Source organism: Engystomops pustulosus, chromosome 6, assembly GCF_040894005.1.
Source record: "Engystomops pustulosus chromosome 6, aEngPut4.maternal, whole genome shotgun sequence".
Lineage (NCBI taxonomy): Eukaryota > Metazoa > Chordata > Amphibia > Anura > Leptodactylidae > Engystomops > Engystomops pustulosus.
In genome coordinates, this window is record NC_092416.1 from 137,888,415 (window position 1) to 137,911,514 (window position 23,100).

A 23,100-nucleotide genomic window follows, 5' to 3' on the forward strand; every position below is an offset into this window, starting at 1 on the left:
GCTGCTGGAGGGGGCACTGTAAGAAGGGGAGCTGCTGGAGGGGGCACAGTAACAAAAGAGCTGCTGGAAGGGTCATAGTAAGAAGGAGGACTAATGGGGGGTACAGTAAAAGGGAAGCTGCTGGACGGTGCACAGTAAGAAGGGGAGCCACTGGAGGGGCCACAGTAAGAACAGGAGCTGCTGGAGGGGCCACTGTAAGAAAGGGATCTTCTAAAGGGGGCACAATTTGAAGGGCATCTGCTGGAGGTGGCACAGTAAGAAGTGTAGCTGCTGAAGGGGGCATAGTAAAAAAGGGAGCTGTTGGACGGGGAAACAGTATGAAGGGGTACTGCTGGGGGGTGCACAGTAAGAAGGGGAGTTCCTGCGGTGCACAGTATGGAGGGAACCTGCTGGGGGGTGGGCACAATATCTATAAGGGTGAATCTGAATATGAGGGATCTGGGGGCAACACAATTTGAGGGTGAGTCATTAAGGGGTAAACTATACTGTGTGGGGGGAGTAAGGGGTGGGTCAAAAGGTGTTGCTTGAGGAAAACATTTCTCTGTTGTGCATATTCTGCTTCAACTTTTAGGCTTCTCTAACCTCTCCAAAAGTTGGGAGGCATGTTTGGCATGTTTGTATTCTAAAAGCGACGTTAATGTAAGTAAAATCCTTCATGAATATATGTTAGATATGTTACTGTTACCTGTTATGTTGAACAGGTCCTATTCCTGCATGTGCTTGTGGTTCTGCAGTCTTTTCCTATTATCACATACATGTGAGCAGACTTCATACACAGGCCACAATCAACAGACCATGTACGCAATGTTGGATCTAGTAAAGGTAAGTATTGTGTATCCTGCCATATGGTGACCCTGTATAGTATGATACTCTAGTGCAGTGATGGCGAACCTTTTAGAGACCGAGTGGCCAAACTACAACCAAGAACCACTTATTTATCGCAAAGTGCCAACACAGAAATTTAATTTATGATTTATACTCCCTTCTGTCACAGTTTTCATTGATACTAGCACCCTGAGGACACAAATAAAGCAGAAAATAGTCCCAGGTAGAGCTGTCACTTTAAAATAGCTCTGTGCACAGCAAGTCCTGGGCTGTCTGGGACTGCAGGAAGATACCTGGAGTCATCTCTGGTGATGGCCTGAGTGCCCACAGAAAGGGCTCTGAGTGCCACCTCTGGCACCATAGGTTAGCCATCACTGCTCTACTGTTTCCAGAAGTAAACACCTCCATCAAGCAGTATGGCACTAAGAAGAGTAATGCACAGGTACATTATTATGTGTACAGTATGGCTCTATAATACACCCCTGAGCATTATGGGGGAGTTTTGGGTCTTTATTATGGGTAGGATGGAGGACTTGTTGGTTCCCCCTTGCTTGGTTTTGCAGTTATCGGAATGTCACTTTCCCGCTGGTTGGCATAAGCGCATTTTCAGTGGCTGGCAACTGTCAGAAACAGCGCTAGTTGGCTAACCCGGAGGTGTTGTGTGGAGGGCGGATATGACGTCACAACTGTGCTTGGTTGGCAGGAAAATGAATGCTTGGTTGGCAGAAGTGAGTTGTGCAGTGGTTGGGCGGAAGTGAGGTGCAGCGCTACTTTTCTGGAGCTGGGTAGGAAGGGAGAATGGCTTTGAGTGGTCGGAAGAAGCTTCTGCAGCTGGTGACCCGATTTGGGGTGCTGCTTCTCACCCGGTGCCCATTTTGGTTTTGCTTCAGTCAGCTTATGTTGTATGCAGAGCGAGCAGAAGCCAAGAGGTACAGTGTCCATTGTAAGAGGTGGATAGTAGCATCTAATACCTAGCGAGGATGTCATGGGCATTGAGTCCCTACTAAATATATGGAGGTGATGGCTCCCCAGCTCATTCCCCATTCAAGTAATGTCCCTGGTGGTCCCACCCGCTTGCTGAATATATGGAGGTGATGGCTTCCCCAGCTTATTACCCCCTATGGTAATGTCCCTGGTGGTCCCACCCTCCTGCTATATATTTGGAGGTGATGGCTTCCCCAGCTCATTCCCCCCACTTGTAATGTCCCTGGTGGCCCCACCCGCCTGCTGAATATATGGAGGTGATGGCTTCTTCAGCTCGTTCCCCCACTAGTAATGTCACTGGTTGTCCCACCCGCCTGCTATATATATATGGAGGTGATGGCTTCCCCAGCTCATTCCCCCCTCTGGTAATGTCCCTGGCGGTCCCACCCGCCTGCTGAATATATGGAGGTGTTGGCTCCCCAGCTCATTCCCCCCTTTAGTAACGTCCCAGGTGGTCCCGCCTGCTATATATATATGGAGGTGTTGGCTCCCCAGCTCATTCCCCCCTTTAGTAACGTCCCAGGTGGTCCCGTCTGCTATATATATATGGAGGTGATGGCTCCCCAGCTTATTACCCCCTCTGGTAATGTCCCTGGTGGTCCCACCCATCTGCTGAATATATGGAGGTGATGGCTTACTCAGTTCATTCCCCCTCTAGTAATGTCTCTGGTGGCCCCACCTGCCTGCTGAATATATTGAGGTGATAGCTTCCCCATCTCATTCCTCCCTCTAGTAACGTCCCTGGTGGTCCCCCCTGCCCGCTGAATATATTGAGATGATGGCTTCCCAAGCTCATTCCCCTCTCCAGTAACGTCCCTGGTGGTCCTGTCTGCCTGCTATAAATATGGTGGTGACGGCTTCCCACTCTCATTCCCCCCTCTAGTAATATCCCTGGTGGTCCCGCCTGTGTACTGCTTGCCCACATACTTGCCCCAATGATCACCCAGGATTATAGAATGTTTGTATAGCGCCATCATATTCTGCAGCTCTGTACAGATCACGTGTCCTAACTGAATAAGACATTACAGAGTGATAACGTAACAATAAGAATGCAGTCCCTGCTCACAAGAGCTTACACTCTATTAACCCTTTTTATACTTTCTTTAGGAAACCGGACATCCCTGTGCCGTTTCTGTACTTTGACCTGGGTGTTGCAGTGCTTTGTGCCAGTTTTATGTCTTTTGGCGTAAAGCGCCGTTGGTTTGCCCTTGGTTCTGCTCTGCAGCTGGCCCTCAGCACCTATGCAGCACATATCGGGGGGCACGTCCATTATGGCGACTGGTTGAAGGTGAGATTTTTCTCTGCTTAACAAGGACCTTTCTCCACCAGCACTTGTGTCTTTCAGTAGGTATCACTGCACCGAGTCAGTAGTCCCTAACGTCCCAGAACAATCAGTGCTGTTATTTTAAGCACCCAGTATTCTAGTTAGATGGGTGATGCCAGGCTAATATGAGTCTAGTTGGCATATTATGTGCAAAAACAAAGGGTTCCTTCTCACGTTGAAAATGCCAGCGAGAATTACCCCAGCGGTAAGTCCACAGCCATTATGCCCACACCAGAAACCAGCTGAATGTGTATTATGATGTGATTCTGATGCAACAGGGAACCATCATGATCTGCAGGTTTTTTTTTTGCGTTGTGTTTAAGGTGCCGTCATTAATACCATAACACTCAGATGTCACCCTGCAAATCCATGTGTAATGCTGTATAACTGTACTGTGTGCTTGAGAATGGTGGTGCTTAGTGGGCAAATTATCAGAGGCATCTATGACTCAGGAGTACAAGAAAATACATCTAGTATATAGAAATACATATATAGTATTTCTCCAATGATATAAATAAAAGCAATATATGTAATTAAATGTATTTGTCTTCTGTTTCAGGTCCGCATGTACTCTCGTACAATCGCTGTTATTGGAGGGTTTCTTATTGTGGCCAGTGGTGCTGGGGAGATTTACAGGCAGAAACCTCGCAGCCGCTCCTTGCAGTCCACCGGTCAGGTCTTCCTGGGCATCTACCTCATCTGTCTGGTAAGGGCAGTCTACGTTATCCTGGACATCACTGGTCACTGACATTTTCATGGGGTGACAGACAGATTTACTGAGCAAGTTTTGAACAAACTGTATTATTCTTATATACTGTTAATACCATAGCAGAACAATCCGCCTTCACGAGAACATGTCTACTTTCAGCAAATAATTGATATTGTTTGTGTAATGTAAAAGTTATACAATTTTCCAATATACTTTCGTTATCAATTCCTCACAGTTTTCTAGATTTCTGCATGTTGTTCTTCTATAGAAAGCTTCTGGCCCAGATACATTAAATACGTGTGCAAGCAGTTTGCATATAAAAGAATGTGCAAAGTCCCACAGTAAACTGGCGCAGGGGCTTTAGTAAATTTTGGTCTCTATGTTTACTTCCACCGGATAGAAATCTGTCCGTGGTGATGTGATGGACATGCAGGTACAGGAGCCGTTATATCACAGAGGGTATTACCATGGGATACTAATGGCACGTGCACCTGCATGACCTGACCAGTGGCAGGCTTCTGTCAGCTGAAGTAAACATAGAATATTTTTTATAGCAGGAGATCTAGAAAACGGTGAGGACCTGATACAAAAAGTATATTGTATAGTATAACTTTTCCTTACACAAACCGTATCAATTATTTGCTGAGTGGTCAACCCCTTTAATACCACCTCTATTATCTGTATATGGACTACCACTGTTCAAAATCTGTGCCATGTCAGAAGCTTTATGAAGGATCTGAGTTTTTGCAGACACCTTTTGCTTCATTATAACCGCAGTTTTTACAGATTTTTTTTTTCTGGGGCGACTGCTTTACTCCTTGTATTTTTGTATAAAACATTTTCATTTTTTTTATGGTGTTTGAGATCTGCATGCCTTGATCATAATTTAATCTACAGTTAGAGATTCGACTCCTCTAGCCCTTATTGGGGCCGCTAGGGGGTATGAAGGACTTGTATTCTATGTATGTCGTATGAATATTGAGAGGTTAAACGTATGTTATAACCTGTCTCTCTCTTCCCCAGGCATACACATTACAGCACAGTAAGGAGGACCGCCAGTCACACTTGGATTTCCTTCCAGGAGGAGAACCCATCTTGCAGATCCTGTTTGTCCTTTATGGGGTGCTGGCATTATCCTTCTTATCTGGCTACTATGTTCGATTTTCAGCCCAAGTTCTTGCTGTCCTCCTCCCCTTTTCTCTACTACTTGTAGATGGAAACCTGGGCTACTGGCACAAAAGCCGGCGAGTGGAGTTTTGGAATCAGATGCGAATGATCGGTCAAAATGTTGGCATATTTGGGGCAGCAGTGATACTAGCTACTGATGGATAGTCAGGACCGCACTACGCTCATAAGACTGTCATCCAGCAGAACTCTGGATAACCATTCTCCGACCTATAGGTTTACTCTCTTGATTGGTATAGTTTACAACCACCACCTACCCGTGGCCATCGTGGCTTCATGGCCACCATGTAAAACCTGTGAACTACATTCCCTGCAGAATGGGGCGGTGGACACGTGTATATAAGAGGAACTATCACAAGACTACTTGCGGTTGTATTATCTGTTTATCCCCTAATAGAGACTTTAGAGACTTATCTTTCACTGCATCCTTTGAATCCTAAGGGACAATTCTATGCAGCAGCAGCTGGTTTTGTGCTGTGAAAACTTGAGTGACAAATGGTGCCCATGAATTTAATATTAATAAATATATCTCTATATATCTCAGTAAAACACGGACACACATTGTAAAGGCAACAACACCATTACCAAAAGCTACGTAAAGGAAATGTGTGATGCCTGGACTCCTGATTGTAGTAGGTTGACTGTTTCAATATCTCACAGTATTCTTCTCCCTAAACACAGCAATTGTACAGCAGGTTTACACTCTTTTGCTCCAAAGTCTATGATGAGTACAGGGGCAGAATTTATACGCCTCATGGTGTGATATCATGAGAGGCAGTGGGAGCTCACAACCCGATTTCAGTCATTGCCTCATTTTGTGAAGTGTTGATCTCAGAATGACATTCTGCTGTTGGGTAAAGCTTTCACATCACTGGGGGAACTATTAGATTCTCCTACTTTCATGCTCAGTGGTGGGGAGAAAATAATCTGAAGTCTTAGCAATTTCTAGGCACCATGAACATATAAAATAAAAGGAACCTATATTTTATACATGTAGTAAATTATTTAATTGATCTGGAGTAACATCTATTCTCCATTTTGCCAGCTCTTATAGGATTGCTTCCTATGATCTAAATCACCAGATAGACATCCAAGGATATAAGGCATTGGGCCACAGCAGCATGGTGTTTGTCATGAACTTTTAGCATGTCTTTTATTTATATGCCTGAAACGGTGTGTATTTTAAGACACTGTGTATGTATGTATATTCATATTTGTTCTTAAAGTGTAAATAAATGTTGTAAATTAATAGTGCAGATCATAATAGGAAACTTTGTAACATACTTTAAACATAATGTATGCTCCTGTGTCCTCCTTTCCCCTGCCTTTTGAAGCAGGTTGTATTAATGTGCTTTCTGTCCTGTATCTACTGTCAACTGAGATAAAGGTACAGGCGGTCCCCTACTCGACTTACATACGACCCCTAGTTACAAACGGACTTCTGGATATTGGTAATTTATTGTACTTTAGCCCCAGGCTACAATGATCAGCTGTAACAGTTATCACAGGAGTCTGTAATGAATCTTTAGTGTTAATCCTGATTCTTATGACAACCCAACATTTTTAAAATCCAATTGTAACAGAGACCAAAAAAGTTCTGGCTGGGATTACAATGATAAAATATACAGTTCCGACTTACATACAAATTCAACTTAAGAACAAACCTACAGACCCTATCTTGTATGTAACCAACTGCCTGTACCTGATAAAGTGTCTCTTGACATAAGACTATCCTGGGAGTGTCTGTAAAGAGTTATCTGCTCAGAGAGCTGAATCATCAAAGTGCTCTAGGTATGGAAAGAGTTAATCATTAGTTTTCTTATCTGCTTGAGGTGGACTGAGCCCTCAATGCTGTCAGATACACTGCTCACTGCAGGAGAAAGAAGACCACAATATATTACAAAGTTTACTATTATCTATTTGTTTCTTAAATAAAAATGATTCTTCAAAGGCTTATTTACACTTAAAAGGGAATCTACTATCAACCAATTTACTTTGGAGGAACACTCAAGCTTGTTCTTGTATTCCATAAGAAAAGGAATAAATTATCATGTGTAAATTATCGTGGTCTGAGCCATTTATAACATTTAAAGTCACATGTTAAATACATAGGATTGTAATATCATGAATCTGTTACCCACCCACCTGACCACTCCCCAGTTATCTTATATGTATGGAATATGATGGTGCTGTATAAATAAAGATCTATTATTATTATTAAGTGATTATAGTGCAGTGACTTAGGCTGCATTCACACTGCCGTATGGGGGACGTATATACGGCCTATAAATGTCCCCCGTAGATGGCAATGTGCGCACGGTGCAGCACGAGTGCTCTGTACCCCGTGAAAAGATAGGACTTGTCCTATCTTTTCTCGGCATAAGACGCCGTGCACCATGTTCCTCTATGGAGAGGGGCGGGGGTGAGCAGTGCGGTGTGAATGTAGCCTTAGGAAGAACACCTTTGTATGTATTGTAGTACTGTTGAGTGTCCAGCAGGTGGCATCTCTGTCATGAGCTCGGGGGCTTGCAGAATGAATCGGGCAGGCTCTTTGCATGGTTCACCAGTTCATATGAATCCCTGATATCTGTGAGACCCAACCAGAAAAATATCCATTGCTTGTTTGAGAAGCTGCCGTCACTGTTCTTAAAATACCTGTTAATGACATAAAGATATGTCTAAGTAATAGGAGGGATATGGACTTATGGGCAAATACTAAATTATGGCCTTTACATTCCTGTAAATCTGGTTATCTATATAGACTAGATCATGGTGTAAAGGTGACCTTTCCTGGAAGGTAAATAACAAGCTGTATGTAGATAGTAAGCCAGCAAGGACTGTTAGGAGGTTTCAGCTCTGGAGTATAACAAACTGCGGATCAGTATAAGTTTAGTAGTTGCTATTTAGTAGAATTGGACTAGATTGGTTAACTCTTGAGTACCCAAGGGCATTAATAAACCTCGAGCTCCTATCATCTTGTTGTCAGTTTACCAGTTGTCCTTCCACGTCAGGTAGGTACTAACCACAAAGTGGTTCTCAATAAAACCTGCCATGCTGGAGATTGGTCGTTCCATCATTAAAATCAAGGATGTTAATTCAGGGACATTGACTCATAGACCCACGCTCTGTGACTGGTAATCTTTTTATTTTTGTTATCCATGGCTTCTTTTTCTTTTAAAATTATGCTAATGTACCAGAAGGGCTCCTGGGCATTTTACTAGAGCCCCACCTTGCTGTAGCTTAACAGGCTGTTATAGTTTGCACTTTCCTCAACCAGTGTGTGCAGACACCTCATCTGCTGCAGTGAGATTACACCATACATAGGGAGGGGAAAGTGCTGAGGGAGCAGGGTGTGACCGTGTAACAGCCTGTGAATCTTCAGCGCAGGAAATCTGGTAACACCCCTAGGAGCCCTGGTTCATTAGAACATTTTAAAAGTTGATTTTACAAGATAGGCAGCCATGGATAACAAAGATCTATGAATAAGTTTTATCATGCTCGATTTTTATGGTTGATATCCTTTAACCCCTTAGGAAGGATGCCGTGATAGTACGCGCGTCAAGTGCGGGTAAATGGAGAGGGCTCACGGGCTGAGCCCTCTCCATAGCCGGTAAGTCTTTGCTGCACAATGCACCAAAGACTTACCGGTAACACCAGCGATCAGTGCTAGCAAAGCTGCCGGCGGCTTCAAAAAGATGGCGGTGCCCATGCGCTTGGTGACAATCGTCACTCCCCGTGACATCATTGGGGAGCGGCGATTGGTCCCCGTGAGAGCCATCTAGAACTATCTTCCTCCCTTTCGCTCTCACTTTGTGACTTCCCTGACCAAAGTCTCTAATGGCCTACCGTCTGCCAAGGCAAAACACCACTACTCTGTCCTCCTCCTTCTTGATCTGCCTTTGACACTTTAGACCATTTTCTCCTGCTGCAGGCACTATGTTCTCTTGGCATCACTGACCGTGCCCTCTCCTGGATCTCCTCATACCTCTCCGATCGGACTTTCAGTATCTATTACTCTTATACCTCTTCACCTCGCCCCCCTCTCTGTTGGCGTCCCTCAAGGTTCTGTCCTGCGACCCCTACTCTTTTCTATCTACACCTCTGGCCTAAGACATCTGATTAAGTCCCATGGATTTCAATGCCATTCTTATGCAGATGACAAACAGAGCTCTATGTATGGTCGAGATATCTCATTTCTTCTAGCTAGAATTCCAGAGTGTCTATAAGCCATATTCTCCTTTTTTTCTTCCCATTTACTCAAACTTAACAAAGTGGAACTTGTAATCTTTCCCCTACCTAACACGTCCCTCCCACCAGACCTAACCGTCACAATTCATGGCTCCACACTACCGCAACATTCCTCTCTATGGTCTCCAAGATAACTCTCTAACGCCCCTCCTATGTATCCTTAATTGCGCTGCCCAGCTAATCCATCTGTCTCACTTGTCCACTGCCTCTCCTCTCTGCCTCTGTCTCTACACTACCCATTGCGCAGAGAATTCAATTTAAAATACTAACTGTGACATAAGAAGAGTGAAGAAATCAGGCGATACCTTTTTGAGGCTAACTGAGTATATTTGATGGTGAGCTTTCGAGAATACTAGTTCTCATTGTCAGACATGATGTTATACATGAAACAGAAAATTCACAGCATTTTATACACACTAAACAGTGATCATCAAAGGATATTAAAAAAACCTCTAAAACAACAGATTGATAAAAACAGGGACATCTTATTTACAACAGGATGGCAATAAAAACATTAAAAACCTATGAGGCGAGACACATGAGCCCTGGCTCTTATCTGCTTGTGGCCTCCAGGTCAGAGGTAGGAGGTCATGAAGCTGGCATGAATGTTAAGACCACTTTGCAAGGTGTTGAATCTCCTCATTAATTTATACTCCCATTCTTTCCTTTCCCTCTGTGTCTTAAAATGTCCCATTAAAACAGTAATCTGCAAATCCTCCATAGTGTGGTCCTCTCTGGAGAAATGTGCAGCCACTGGGAGATCTTTCCTTTCATTTTTAATATCAGCTCTGTGTGAGTTCATACGTTGATGGAGTCTCTGACCTGTTTCTCCAACATAAAGGCCTGTGGTTGGACACTGCTGACACATAATAAGGTAGACCACATTAGAGGACCTGCAGGAAAAAGTCCCCTTGATCTGATGTACCTGCTGTGATTGGGGTACAGGTACCTGGTCACCTGTGCGGATGTGCTGGAATGTTTTACACCTGCTTTGCAGGCAGGTGAGGTACTATTTTCTGATGGGGGTCTCAGGGCACTCTGGACAACCAGTTGTTTCAGGTTTGGTGGTTGCCGGAAGGACAGGAGAGGAGGGACTGGAAATATTTCTCTTAATCTTGTGTCTTTATGCAGAATTTTTCCTAACTGTGACATACAAAGCCATCCACAACCTGTCCCCTCCATATATCTTTGAGCTAATCAGTCAAGCATGCGTAATCTCCGTTCCTCACAAAACCTTCAAGCTGTATCCGGGACTTCTCCCGTGCATCTCCCATACTTTGGAACTCTCAACCAAAACGTGTTAGACTGTCCCCCACTTTCCCATGTAGCCTGAAAACTCATTGATTGCCTATAATACACAAAAACTACACTGCTCTGCGCTCTCACCTCATGTCTCCATCTTCCCTCCCATATAGATTGTGAACCCCCACGGGCAGGGTCCTCCTTCCACTTGTCTCCTCCTCTCTGTAGTACTGTATTTGTATTGCCTTAGGTCTCGTCTTTATGTAATATATGTGAATCCCTTGTTGATTGTACAGCACCATGGAAATAATGGTGTTCTATACATAAATAATACTCTCCTAGGATTTTTTCTAAAAATTTAATATTCAGCCACATTGGTGTGACTTACATGTTAAATAATGAGATTCTGAGGTTTGCAGGCATTCATCTACATAATGGTGATTGTCTACACAGGACTGTAAGCTCTGATTGTCATACCAAAGCACTGAGTATTGATCGGTAGATTCTGAACCAGCGCCACACGTGTCCATTGGTATTATCTTGTATTACAGATCAACTCTATCATTGTAGTGAAGCATAATACACACACAACCCATGGACAAGAACTATATATATATATATATGTGTGTGTGTGTGTATATACATATATATATATATATTTTTTTTTTCTCTGTATATCCTATTTAAAGTGCAGATACATGACTGTTACCATGTACAGTATTAATAATACTTATTTTTTTTCTCCTTGGTCTCAACTTACCAAGAGTTAATCGGATTAGTGGCACGTGATCTCCAGAACAGAGTCTGCAGGTCTTGTCGCACACATTCCCACAGCATCTGGCCTGACCCTTGCCCTTGCTTTCCAGAACTGACCACAAACTTGTCCAGGTAGGGGGTTCCTCCCAGCACCGGCTCTGTGGTTATGATGGCAGCTGCGTTATACCTGCGGGTGATTTACTGGTTTATTCATTGTGGCCACAACATCCAGTCTAAAATTTACATATTTAGCTTCAGAACAAATAATCTGCTTTTTCATTTAAAGGGCACCTACCACCATGATTCTACCTTTAAAGGTAGATCGGGTGGTAGGTGGATGTAAGGGACGTGAGGAGAGCTATTTTTAGAGCTAATCCTCACGTCCCCGCTAACTTTTAATCAACTTTATTCCCCTAATATGTAAATTTACTTATGCGGCTACTGGGGCGTGGAGTAGCCGGGCACGAGGCTACACAGCGCGGCTACTCCACGCCCCAGTAGCCACGTTACTCCTCCTACCCTGTGTGTTTGGCGCACAGCTCCTCGTAGCTGCGCGCCCTCGCCCGACATGCTGGCGTTCTGCGCATGTGCAGAACGCAGGTCCGCGGCTGAGCAGCCACAGCTCCGAGGCCGGAGCTACTGCGCATGCGCAGAACTCCGGCTTGTCGGATGCTGTGCGCCCCACACACAGGGTTGAAGGAGTAACGTGGCTACTGGGGCGTGGAGTAGCCGCGCTGTGTAGCCTCGTGCCCGGCTACTCTACGCCCCAGTAGCTGCATAAGTAAATTTACATATTAGGGGAATAAAGTGTATTAAAAGTTAGCAGGGATGTGAGGATTAGCTCTAAAAAGAGCTATCCTCACGTCCCTTACATCCACCTACCACCCGATCTACCTTTATAGGTAGAATCGTGGTGGTAGGTTCCCTTTAATCATTTTCCTCACACCTCGCGTTTGTCTATTGCTCTCTCAAGAATTGCAACTTCATATTTAGTCAGAGTCGGATCAAGGTATCTGGAGGCCCCTGGGTGGAAAATCTGGTGGAGGCCTCCTTGAATGTACCTTAGACCATGGGACACATTATTAGTCTAAATTATCATTACTATTCTAAACTTTCTCCTTCTTGTTAGACTAGCTGCTGTCCTAGATGGTGCAGTGGCAGTACTACTGACTTCTATTCCTAGTCAGAACTTTGATGGTGGGGGCCTTGGGGCATGCACCCTTAGTGCAAACCCCTATGATCCGGCCCTGATTCTAGCTAAGAGTTTGTCTTTTGCAATTCCACACACAACCATGGGCAGGTAGGACACTGCTCTGGAAGAAAAGTTATCTATTTCATCACATTATTTTACCAACTGCTCCCATTGTAATCTTAGATATCCCTACTGCAGGATGATTTCCTACCCTTCAGATAGGTAAACAGAATGCAGACGCTTTGCCACGTTGCTGATGTAATTCTCCTTTAACTTTTTCTGGAAGGATCTGTTTACTAGGGATATAAGACGATCAGTGTCTATGTCTTGGAGGGATTCAAACCTTAACATTCGCTCTGCATTCTTAAAAAGGGTCCCAGAACCTATGAAGGACACAAGGGTTAGAAGTCAAGTCATGTACTTAGGTGCGATCTCAAAATATTGAAATATTGAAGCTACTGAGACCAAATTCTCTGCTCTGTGCATACTCTAAGCTTTCACCATTGGTCCTATAGCTTCCCTGGTATGTATATGTATGTAAATATATAATGTATGGATTAGTTCTGCACTATAGCTTCTGTAGTATATATATACGGTATATGGATTTGCTCTGCACTATAGCTTCCATTGTATGCACACTCATGGGTTGCTTCAACCTATGATGACCGATCATTCACCTTCATACCTTTGTTGCTGAAAAGCTCGCTGAGCAAAGTTCGGGCTGATGTAATGACAGCAGAAGAAGAATGAGGCAGGCGGTTTAGAAGATCCACAATGACTGTCACTTGTTGACGTTGCCTTTCACTCATCCATACAGCGTTCCTCATAAGTTCCAAGTCTGCTGGTAGATTCACGTGGGTTACTACCTGTGGGTTATAGTGCGGATTAGTAGAAATAATTTATGGTGTTCTCTATTAGGTTATATACAGATAAAAAAGTCATCTTTTCTATAGGACTACATTTAAAAACTTCTGTGAGACACCTGACATTATTTCTTTTGTGTAAGTGATGATGTCAGCGGAATCTACTCAGAGATCGGGTATAATGGAAAGATCTGTATATCTTCCATGTTTTTGACCCACTTCAGTTTTTGGCTCACAAATACTGACCATTTGTTTAACAAAGAACTTATTTTTAGCTTGAAATGCGTCGCTAGGTCGCATTTCCTCTTCCTAAATGCAATGCTAGCCTTCACCCTGTTTATTGTATCCCCACATCATTTTATGGACTTTTAATTAATTTTCCCTATGGTATACCACTTTCCCATTTTCATAAAATGAAGCATAAAAAGTAACAAATAATTTGAATATGGCAGAATTTTGTTTTATGTTGTCTATATTTCGGACATTAATAAAAAAAAACCCTGTATAATCTGGTATATCCATGACAGTATTAATCCGAAAAATAAAGGGCATACTTCTAGATAATGTAGAGGCTGTCCATAGGAGGTATTTTATATTTTATTTGTCTCAGTGGAGCAACTGACTTTTTAGGTTTTAGTCCATTCATTTATATTCTTTTGGAAAATGTATACACTAAATGATTGAACTCTTTCTAAGATTTAAATATGCCTTACATTCTCACTCAGGTCCTTCAGACCACCAGCTGTATTGAGGAAGATTATTTTAAGAGGATTCAGGACCCGTGAAATACTTGTAGTGACTTCCAAGGAGTCTAGTAGAACAGAACGACCAGAAGCTGTCTCTCCAACCGGACAGATGATGGGAATGTTACCAGAGTTGAGGCACCAGGTGAGCAATTCAATGTCCACTGCTGAAACTGTACCATAGCTAGAAGAGAAGACAACGCCTTAGTTATTCTTTTTGTGAAAATGACTTTGGGAAGTAGATGAGGATATGCCAAGCCCCTCTCCTACCGTCCAAAGAAACTGTTGGGAATCGCTTAAAGGGAACCTGTCATCTTAAATTGAACTAATTAACCATTATATGGTGTGTTGTGAAGCAGATTAACACCTTTCAGATCATGTTTCTTTCATCTTACAGTGTGGTGGCATCATCCAGAAAATGAACTATGAAGTGAGATGAAGATTGGTTGTATAAAGTCATGGAGGCGCAGAGCTCAGCATTAAAGTCAAGCTCAGAATGAAGGAGATCTGGTTAGTGACTGTTACCATGTCCCTACTTGTAAACTGTATGTGTAATTTATACGATCGCAACATTGTAACATTTTTTCAGAGGAATGTAATGATTGTATTACCATTGTAACTAATATCTAATATGGAATTATATGGGAAATGTGAAAACATTGCTGATGAGAAACCTAATGGAATATTAATCACTATATATTATTAGTCTTATGTGTAAACTGATTTTATGGGAGTTTTGAATATATATAAAATAATGTTAGTTGAAAATAAAGTTTTATGTGTAGTAGATTAGGAATATGTATAAAAGAAGGGACGGGTGTTTGAGACACTAGCAACGCCCGGGAAGAAGCCTTGCCGGCAAAACCGTGGGTCGGGCGGATTGAAAGCTGGCGTGAATTTGTGATATGCGCATTTTTAATGGACTCTTGTGAGTATGATGAACTGAAATAAATTTTAACTTTATTGGAACGTACCACACCATCTGCCTGCATATTTTCTTCCAGCTACAAATATAATTAAAGGAGGATCATGAGAGTGCGATGGTGCTAGTCTTAATGGTGACATACTTTCAGAAGGAGAAACTGAAGATTGGTGCTGTTCATCGATGTTTTAAGATAGAATAATGAGGGAGAAGAAGAATATTTGGAGTTCCGGTCATAGTGAAATTATTTTCTCTATTTCTGTGGACTTTTTCAAAGACTGTGTGGATTGGTCTTATACCGTGAGTAGCTCCTTAAGGGGCAAACTATGCACCATGAACAACTGTGTTTCTGGTTAGTGAGGCGCCTGGATGTAGGACCATGAATTACAGTAAAGGGGACATTCTGAAGTGAGGGAAGCTTGACTTCATTGTTTAACTGTCCAGCTCCACTTTATAAAACCTAATTACATGGTTGTAAGCTGCTTGAAGACATACTGGTAGTGGTTTATTAAGTCAATTTCTGCTGACAGGTTCCCTTTAAGCCTTCTACGAGGTGATGCCTGGCGATGTATTTTGGAGAATATGTTGACCAGTATTTCAGTGGTCCCAGACTTTTTACTTACTGGGGTATAGGCCATGATAATAAAATGTAAACTGTACCAGCCATCTTGCTCCCGAGCGGTCAGCACAGATCCTCCATTGAAAAAGGGCAAAGCAGTGCCAGAGTTGGTATGGATGGCATCCACCAAAGTTTGGCAATTGTGGACAAGCAAAGACTTGGCATCTGGAACAGAAGGACGGGCGCTGTATGTGCTGGGCAGACCCATCACCACCAGTGGCTTCATATCCATCCTCTGGAGAAAAGAGAGGGCAAATGCCACGCTGGTCAGGGACCTCTTGCAGCTGAACACATTTTCATCCACCTAAGAAAAAAAATCATATACTATAAGTTCTTGGTGCTGAGGTACAATTACAAAACCAGACTAGGGATGAGAGTGTAGCTGTTTATAACCTTTTAACTAAGGCTATCCATTAAAGCTGGGTTGCATGAAACTTTATATTTGAAGGATAAGTATTACCCTATATACTCAAGCATAAGCCGGCCCGAGTATAAGCTGAGACCCCTAATTTTACCACAAAAACTGTGAAAACCTATAGACTGGAGTATAAGCTAAGGGTGGGAAATGCATTGGTCACAGTCTCCCAGTATATAGCCAGGCCGCTCACAGTTGTATATAGCCAGCCCCCAGTAGTATACAGCCAGCCCCATGTAATATACATCTAGCCAGCCCGCACATAAAGCAAGCACATAAAAAAAAAAGAAAAAACTTACATACTCAGCTTCGGGTGGTCCCGATGCTCGACGAAGTTCCCATATGTTCCGGTCCCCACTGCTCCTCTTCTTTTTTTCTCCATGTGATCTGCCGGCCGGTGCACACTATGACGTCATCAGTGGCGACACCGCATCATAGTGTGCACTGGCCGGCAGAACGCGTGGACGTGTCTCTGCCGGCTAATACAGCAAGGAGAAGAAAGAAGAGGAGCCGTGCCGAGCATTGGGGACGCCGGAGGGCGAGTATGTAAGTTTATTTTTTTGTTGACTCGTGTATAAGCCGAGGTGAGGTTTTTCTGCACATTTTTTATGCTGAAAAACTTGGCTTATACACGAGAATATATGGTATTTCTGCTCATCTGTTCAGATTTTTTTGTACTTACACCAAACTTAGTCTAAGCCAATAATACTGACATAATGGCTGAGGAGGCGAGTCAACCTTTAAGGCTAGGTCAACAAATGTCCTCAAGGCCTCCACCCTTTCTCCTTACTCATCGCCCCGGGACTCACCAAACACTCCTGGCAGACAGCCAGGTAATGTTAAAGAAACTATTGAAAAACAGTGGAATTATTCATATAAAAAGCATTTTTGAAATCAACATGCCAAAGGCTTTTGGAACCTGTCATCATGTAAAAATTACTTTCCTTATGACGGGTTCCCTTTGTGTACTCTATAATACTTTGACCAGTATATGAGCTTCTAAACAACCCCCTCTAGTGGTAGCTGTTGACAGGCAGGTTTATTTCATAAAACTCAATGGGGGAAATTTATCGGGGCTTGGCTTACATACCCTTATATAATTGCAATTCCTTGCAAGCTGCTAGGAATTTTAATTATTGTCCTCATTGCCAAATGGGCTTGAATGAGGTCGTTTCGGGCATCAGAGTGGGCACTAGGTGTTCAGCTGGAGGGCTTGGTGTAGCATTGTATGACAGCACAGCCAGCTGCTGGATATATATTGGGAGGCCAAAGCCTTCTGATATATCCAGCGCAGTAGGAGGGGCGGGATTTAATCATATCAGAATATGATTAAATCCCGCCCCAATTCACCCCATTCACCCCAATGTCTATGATTGATTTGACATAAAAATCCTTGGTCATTTTATATTTGCTCTTTTGAAGAAAAAATCTTTATATTTATATAGCTAAGTGTTTATGAAATCTCAGATTTTGTAGTTATCTCTATATATAAAGCTGACCATAGATGTCACAATCTTATGCCTAATAGGGCACTTTAAACATAAACCCTCCTTGACAATGAAGTAAAAGAATGGGTTAGAAGGGAAGGACGCTTCTCATGTGTCGATAACCGGGGATATTTAGGCATTGAGATATCCCATAATACAGGAGAATTCTACCAACTTAATGTAGTCCCCTTAATAAAAAACTTGAGGAAGAGAATACACGGGTGGAGCGGATTGGTCATGTCTAAAGCGGACAAAATTGGGCTACTCAAAATGATTTTGCTCCCCCAGATCTTGTATGTTCTCTCTGCATCTGCATCTATCTGGTTTGACGTCTCCTTTTTTAAAATGTTAGAGTCAATATTGAACAAATTAATCTGGGGGAGGAAAAGAGTTAGACTGAAGATGGGATACTTATACAGACCAATCGGAGAAGGGGGATTAGGACTACCTTTCTTCTATGGGTACTATCTAGCGGCGAAGATGGGCAGATTAGTGGGATGGAAAGAGAACCCCTTACTCATAAAAAACTAGCAGATGGGAAGGTGGAAAACATCCTAGAACTACTAGAAAGCTTTCTTTTAAAAGAAGAACCCTACAATAACTGGATAGTAGCGAAGACACTGGTGAAGGCTTGGAAGGGCTTCAAGGAAACACTCGGTCTTCAAGGATATATACAAGAAACTCCATTGTGGTTTTACTTGTTTTTTAGAGACCCAATGATACTCCCAGATAAAATCTTTTGGTGGAGATCAGGGATTAGATACCTCTCTCAAATTATGGGACTGGTTGCGTTACAACAAACTATCACATGTAATAAAAAGTAAATCACAACATAGCAAACTCTCTTTAGTAACACATAAATGTCTTGAGCTTATTCGTAACACAAACAATTGTAATAAAATTATTTCTAAAATATATAAACACCTAAGAAACGATTATTCAACAAATATGAAATACAACTAACGTAATAAATGGGAAAAAGTAATAGGGAAGATGAACGAAAATGAATGGAGCGAAATACACAGGAACACTAAGAAAGGCTCAAGTAATTGAAACCATAAGCTTATACAATTTTTCTTTTTGCACCAACTATATTACACACCACTGGACTTACACAGAATGAGGATTAGGGAGAACTTGAACTGTTGGAAATGTCAAGCCGCAGAGGCAGACTTTATTCATTTGGCCTGGTTATGTCCAGGTATTAGAACTTACTGGGAAGAGATCTTTAAGAAGATCTTGACAACCCTTAAGATGTCCCTGGAACTCTTACTAATGCTATTTTTGGTCTCTTGGACCAGGGTCCAGTAAAGAGACAATATGGAAATTTAATTATTAAACTAATGAATATTGCACTAATCTGCATAGCCCGGAAATGGGCTCCAATGAATACCCAAAATTGGAAAGTTGGTACCATCTCTCTTGCCAAATTAAAAAATATGAAGACATCCGTGTTAAGAACATGTCACGAGAGCCCAGGAGAAATAAGTACTGGGATAATTGGTGCTGAGAAACTAATCCTTGGGTAGTAGGGGTGGGGGAAGAGGGGAGGGATGGAGTCTCCTCTTTTTTTTTTTTTTTATCTTACTTTTTCTATTTTTTCTTCTTTTCTTTTTGTGTTTGTTCGGGTACCCAGCGGATTCTCAGGGGGTGGGCGAGGGAGGGAGTCTTGGCTTAAGGTATATCTTTCACTGGACCAAGATGATAAAAGTTCAAAATAGTTTAATGAGGAAAAACTATATGCTGCCGCATTGGTGATATTTTGAAATTACATTTCATCTATTGTACTTGGAAATTGGTCTGTGTCCTGGTATAAATGTTTTTACTGTCAAAAACTTAATAAAGATTATCCCAAAAAAAAAAAATAATAGGGCACTTTAAAGAGATGATTTTACAAAGTTTGAGGCTCCTAAACCCTTAGGGGGTCATTTACAAAGGGCCCGAATCGGGTTTTTCCGTCGGTTTACCCGAATATTACTGTTTTTCGCCGATTTTCCCTCAATTGACCCAGGTTTTTGGCGCATGTGTTCGGTTTGTGGCGCACCGGCATGCACATGACGGAAATGGGGCGTGGCCGCAAGAAAACTTGATGGATTCGTAAAAACCGCCGTATTTTTTTAAAAAAAGGGTCGCTTGACACGCACTTACCTGCACCCACGATAGCTTGGTGAACTCCAGTGAACTCCGATGGACTTCAGCACAGCAACGACACCTAGTGGACATCGGGCGCACTACCTTAGTGAATCGCCGGAAGATCCGAATCCTCCACAGAGAACGCGCCGCTGGATCGCGAATACCCCTGAGTGTGATTTACAGACCTGGTGTGTACAGGAAGTCTCAGCCCCAGTAAAGCAAGTTATACTCTGTGCAGTTTTACTGGCACAACACAAATATATCAGAAGACACTGGAGAGATGTCTGAACTCATCTCAGGCATACTAGAAGTGATCAAACTCCTCAAAGGGACAGATTAGACCAGCATTAGATTTAAGGACATGCTGGTTAAGGGCCCAAAACTGGTATTAGCTTTCCCTTTAATTTGCCTTTTTTCTTCTGTGACATAGTTCCTTATCGTTGTTGTTGCTAGGAACAAATTGTGGTACAGTCTCATTCACCTTCTTATTACAGTCTTGACTGCATAATTCTTTTTTTTTTCATATTACACTCCTAATGCTGTATTAATGGTATTGATAATATGTTATATTGATAATAAGAATTATATTGATCATATTAAATTTAGATAACACAAGACTATTAACCTGCAATCCCGGTTATAGGATATGTCTGTACATTCTTCTACATAGGACTACACAAAGCAAATGGTCAAAGGGTAAAAGAAAAGTTCATTTAGAATTCCTAAATGTAGCTGCAAAGTGTATTCCAGTGTGGGAGAGGTTAAAGAATCAAAGGACAAGGCTATAGAGTCAGTGCAATCCTGGGACCTGGAAGACCAGAGAGAACTTTTTGGAGTAAAACACGTGATAATGATAAAGTCCAGAGTCTTCATAACTTCTTCATTACATTGGATTTCTGTATTATTATATTTATTCAAATTATCTATTTTTTTCCCCCAATGTTGTTCAGCTGGGAGTCAGAGATCATCTCTGGTGCACCTGCGACTGGTAAGTAACAGCTCTAACATCTAGTACTAGAAACAGAATATTACCACCCAGGAACATAGCCATGAATAAAAAAGTTATGATATACTAAGAAGTACCTTCATTATTACAAAAGTCATGATGGACAAAATAAATCTGTTGTACCAAATAATGAGGCATCTCTTGGCTCACTTAGATGTATAGAGGAGTAATTCTAGAACTTGTAGGATATTTTCAAAGTCTTTCCCAGAATAAGAAAAACAGGGCTTTAGTCTAACAGGTCCACATCTGTTTTTGGGTGAAATCTGGTATCCAGTTGAGTCAATACTTGAAGCTGAACTTCAATATCACATATGTCCAGTGGACAGGTGTAGTGATGTTTTACGGTATTGATGTTTCATGGATAACACAAATTCATGGCAACTATAAGTGCGCTTCTTAAGACTTACCTCAACAACTGCAAAGGCTTTTTGATAAGTGGAATGCATCTCCTGGAACTGTGCAAGCCAATGACGTGCCTCACTAGGTGTCCCACCACAATCTCTTAAAAAAGCTCTTATATCCCTCCGCACCAGGGAACGGTCAACATTTGAGGAGATGCCACCTGACTCCTTAGAAACCTCCTTTTGCTTAGTTGGTGTCTTGAGTTCTTCATGGTTGGGATCATCTCTAGTTCTAACACGTTGGTTGAGCACAGAGCCTCTTCCACCACTTAAGAAGCGAGAATGGCGAAGGGACAGCATTGAAATTCCCTGTACAGCTGTCATGAAGATTTAGGTCTGTGACACACTTTTAATCTTTTCACTTTTGCTTGATCCTTATCCTATTCAGCCCCAGTTTAATCTTCTTCGACAAACTTATTTATTCCCAGACTGCCTGACGATCGATGCTCAGCTTATATGGTCAAGGCTGTGTGACATCAGTATGAGGTGGGGCTTGGCTTTGGCTTGATGGATGACTAAAAGCTGTGGGCACAGAGTAGGTCCCTCTAGAGAGCAGTAATTGTCAGTGATTGGGTGGTAGTAAGGGAGTAGTACTTTACTTTAGTTTGCAGTCAATCTAGGCGTCTTCTACATTTTCCACAAATCCTATAATTTTGACTGGGGTGAAGAAGTCTTGTTAGTCTTGGGATAAAAGATAGAAGTCATCATCACTGAGGAAGGTGAATTATAGCTAAGATGTTGGAGCACCTGAGGTTCAAGTGAAATGCTATGAATTGGAATTTTTTTTCAGTTTCTTTCCAAGTAATGTCAATTATGTGTCTGCTTGGTCTATAGACCCTATGTACAAATGTTAAATGCATATATTTACCTTGTAACGGAAAATCACAGATTGAAAGCCCTAAAACAAGCATCTGTTCGAGCTTCATATGAAAATAACCTTTTTTTCTTATCAGTATAAAACTGATAATGATTTACTGTCAACAGAGATAAAAAGTTGCATGGCTTCAGATGGGGGAGGGTAAAGGGCAGTCTGATATTGGCAGCTTCTGGAATTGAACCTTGAATTTGAAGCCTGCTGCCTCAGAATAAAAAATTTGGACAAGTTAAATATATATATATATATATATATATATATATATATATATATATATATATATATATATATATATATATTTATATCTGTGGATAAAATGTCACTCCCAACCTTTACATAACATGCACAACTTACTCTGTTGAATTGGGTTTAGTAGCAGTAATAGGAGAGTAACCTTTTTGTATGCAGGGACCGGCTGCGTCAAATTTTTTTTTTTTATAGGGATCGGGTTGGGTAACTCCCTTACCACGGTCCCTGGGAAAAAAATTGTTGCACCGTAAATACTCCACATCTAACCCCAACCCATATAATGTGCCATATACCTCATTCTCATTAATGAAATGTTGAGCAGAGCCCTTCCATTTATGAAATGTCCACACCAGAAATCCCCATTATTGAAATGTCCACAGCAGAAATCCCCATTATTGAAATGTCCACAATAATGAGGGGGGGGGGGTCCAAACTCTCTACCTGTCATCTTTTCCTATACAGTGGACAGGGTTTGAAGAAGAAGACTCCATCTACTGTGTAGCAACTGTGGCGGCAAACTGCAGTGTAGCTCCATTACTATCCCTTGATTGGAGCCATCTGCTCCTAGCTACATAGCATAGCTTTTTTTTGTACAGAGTATATACCTGATAAATATTATTATATTTATATTTTTGTATTTTATATGTAAAATTTCAGCCATTTTGAATCAATGAATACCTGTTATGAGTAAAATTAAAATGGTTAAAATTTTCTCTAAAACAGATCACTGTATATCAGTTATTGCTTGTGGGGTCATTTGTGATCTTGCAGACTGCTTTAGGGTCAAATAGGTCCACCTTAGCATTTTGGTGCATCATAGATATTCCCATTTTTTGCTCAGGTAGGCAACACTGCTGGATGGTGGAGTGGCCCTCATGACCATGCCTTTGGTGCATCGACATAAGAGAAAATGATGTAGGACA

The 23,100-nt window shown here is 42.0% G+C and overlaps 2 protein-coding genes across 3 annotated transcripts; one reads left to right on the forward strand and one right to left on the reverse strand.

The window, feature by feature from the left end:
• Positions 1-1,422: 1,422 nt before the first annotated feature.
• TMEM101 (transmembrane protein 101) lies at positions 1,423-7,086 on the forward strand. 2 transcript variants are annotated; one of them, XM_072111282.1, is made up of 4 exons: positions 1,423-1,553; positions 2,917-3,097; positions 3,693-3,839; positions 4,866-7,086. In XM_072111282.1, the coding sequence occupies exons 1-4, from the start codon at positions 1,537-1,539 to the stop codon at positions 5,172-5,174; spliced, it is 654 nt and encodes a 217-aa protein (XP_071967383.1). In that variant the 5' UTR covers positions 1,423-1,536; the 3' UTR covers positions 5,175-7,086. The 2 variants fall into 2 exon arrangements, with proteins under 2 accessions (XP_071967383.1, XP_071967382.1); XM_072111281.1 differs by lacking the exon at positions 1,423-1,553 and adding an exon at positions 1,560-1,754.
• Positions 6,011-21,493, reverse strand: NAGS (N-acetylglutamate synthase). Its single transcript, XM_072111280.1, has 7 exons — positions 21,061-21,493; positions 15,654-15,916; positions 14,042-14,255; positions 13,151-13,331; positions 12,677-12,848; positions 11,278-11,460; positions 6,011-7,682 (listed from the first exon to the last, which is right to left on the reverse strand). The coding sequence occupies exons 1-7, from the start codon at positions 21,376-21,378 to the stop codon at positions 7,538-7,540; spliced, it is 1,476 nt and encodes a 491-aa protein (XP_071967381.1). The 5' UTR covers positions 21,379-21,493; the 3' UTR covers positions 6,011-7,537.
• Positions 21,494-23,100: the final 1,607 nt, after the last annotated feature.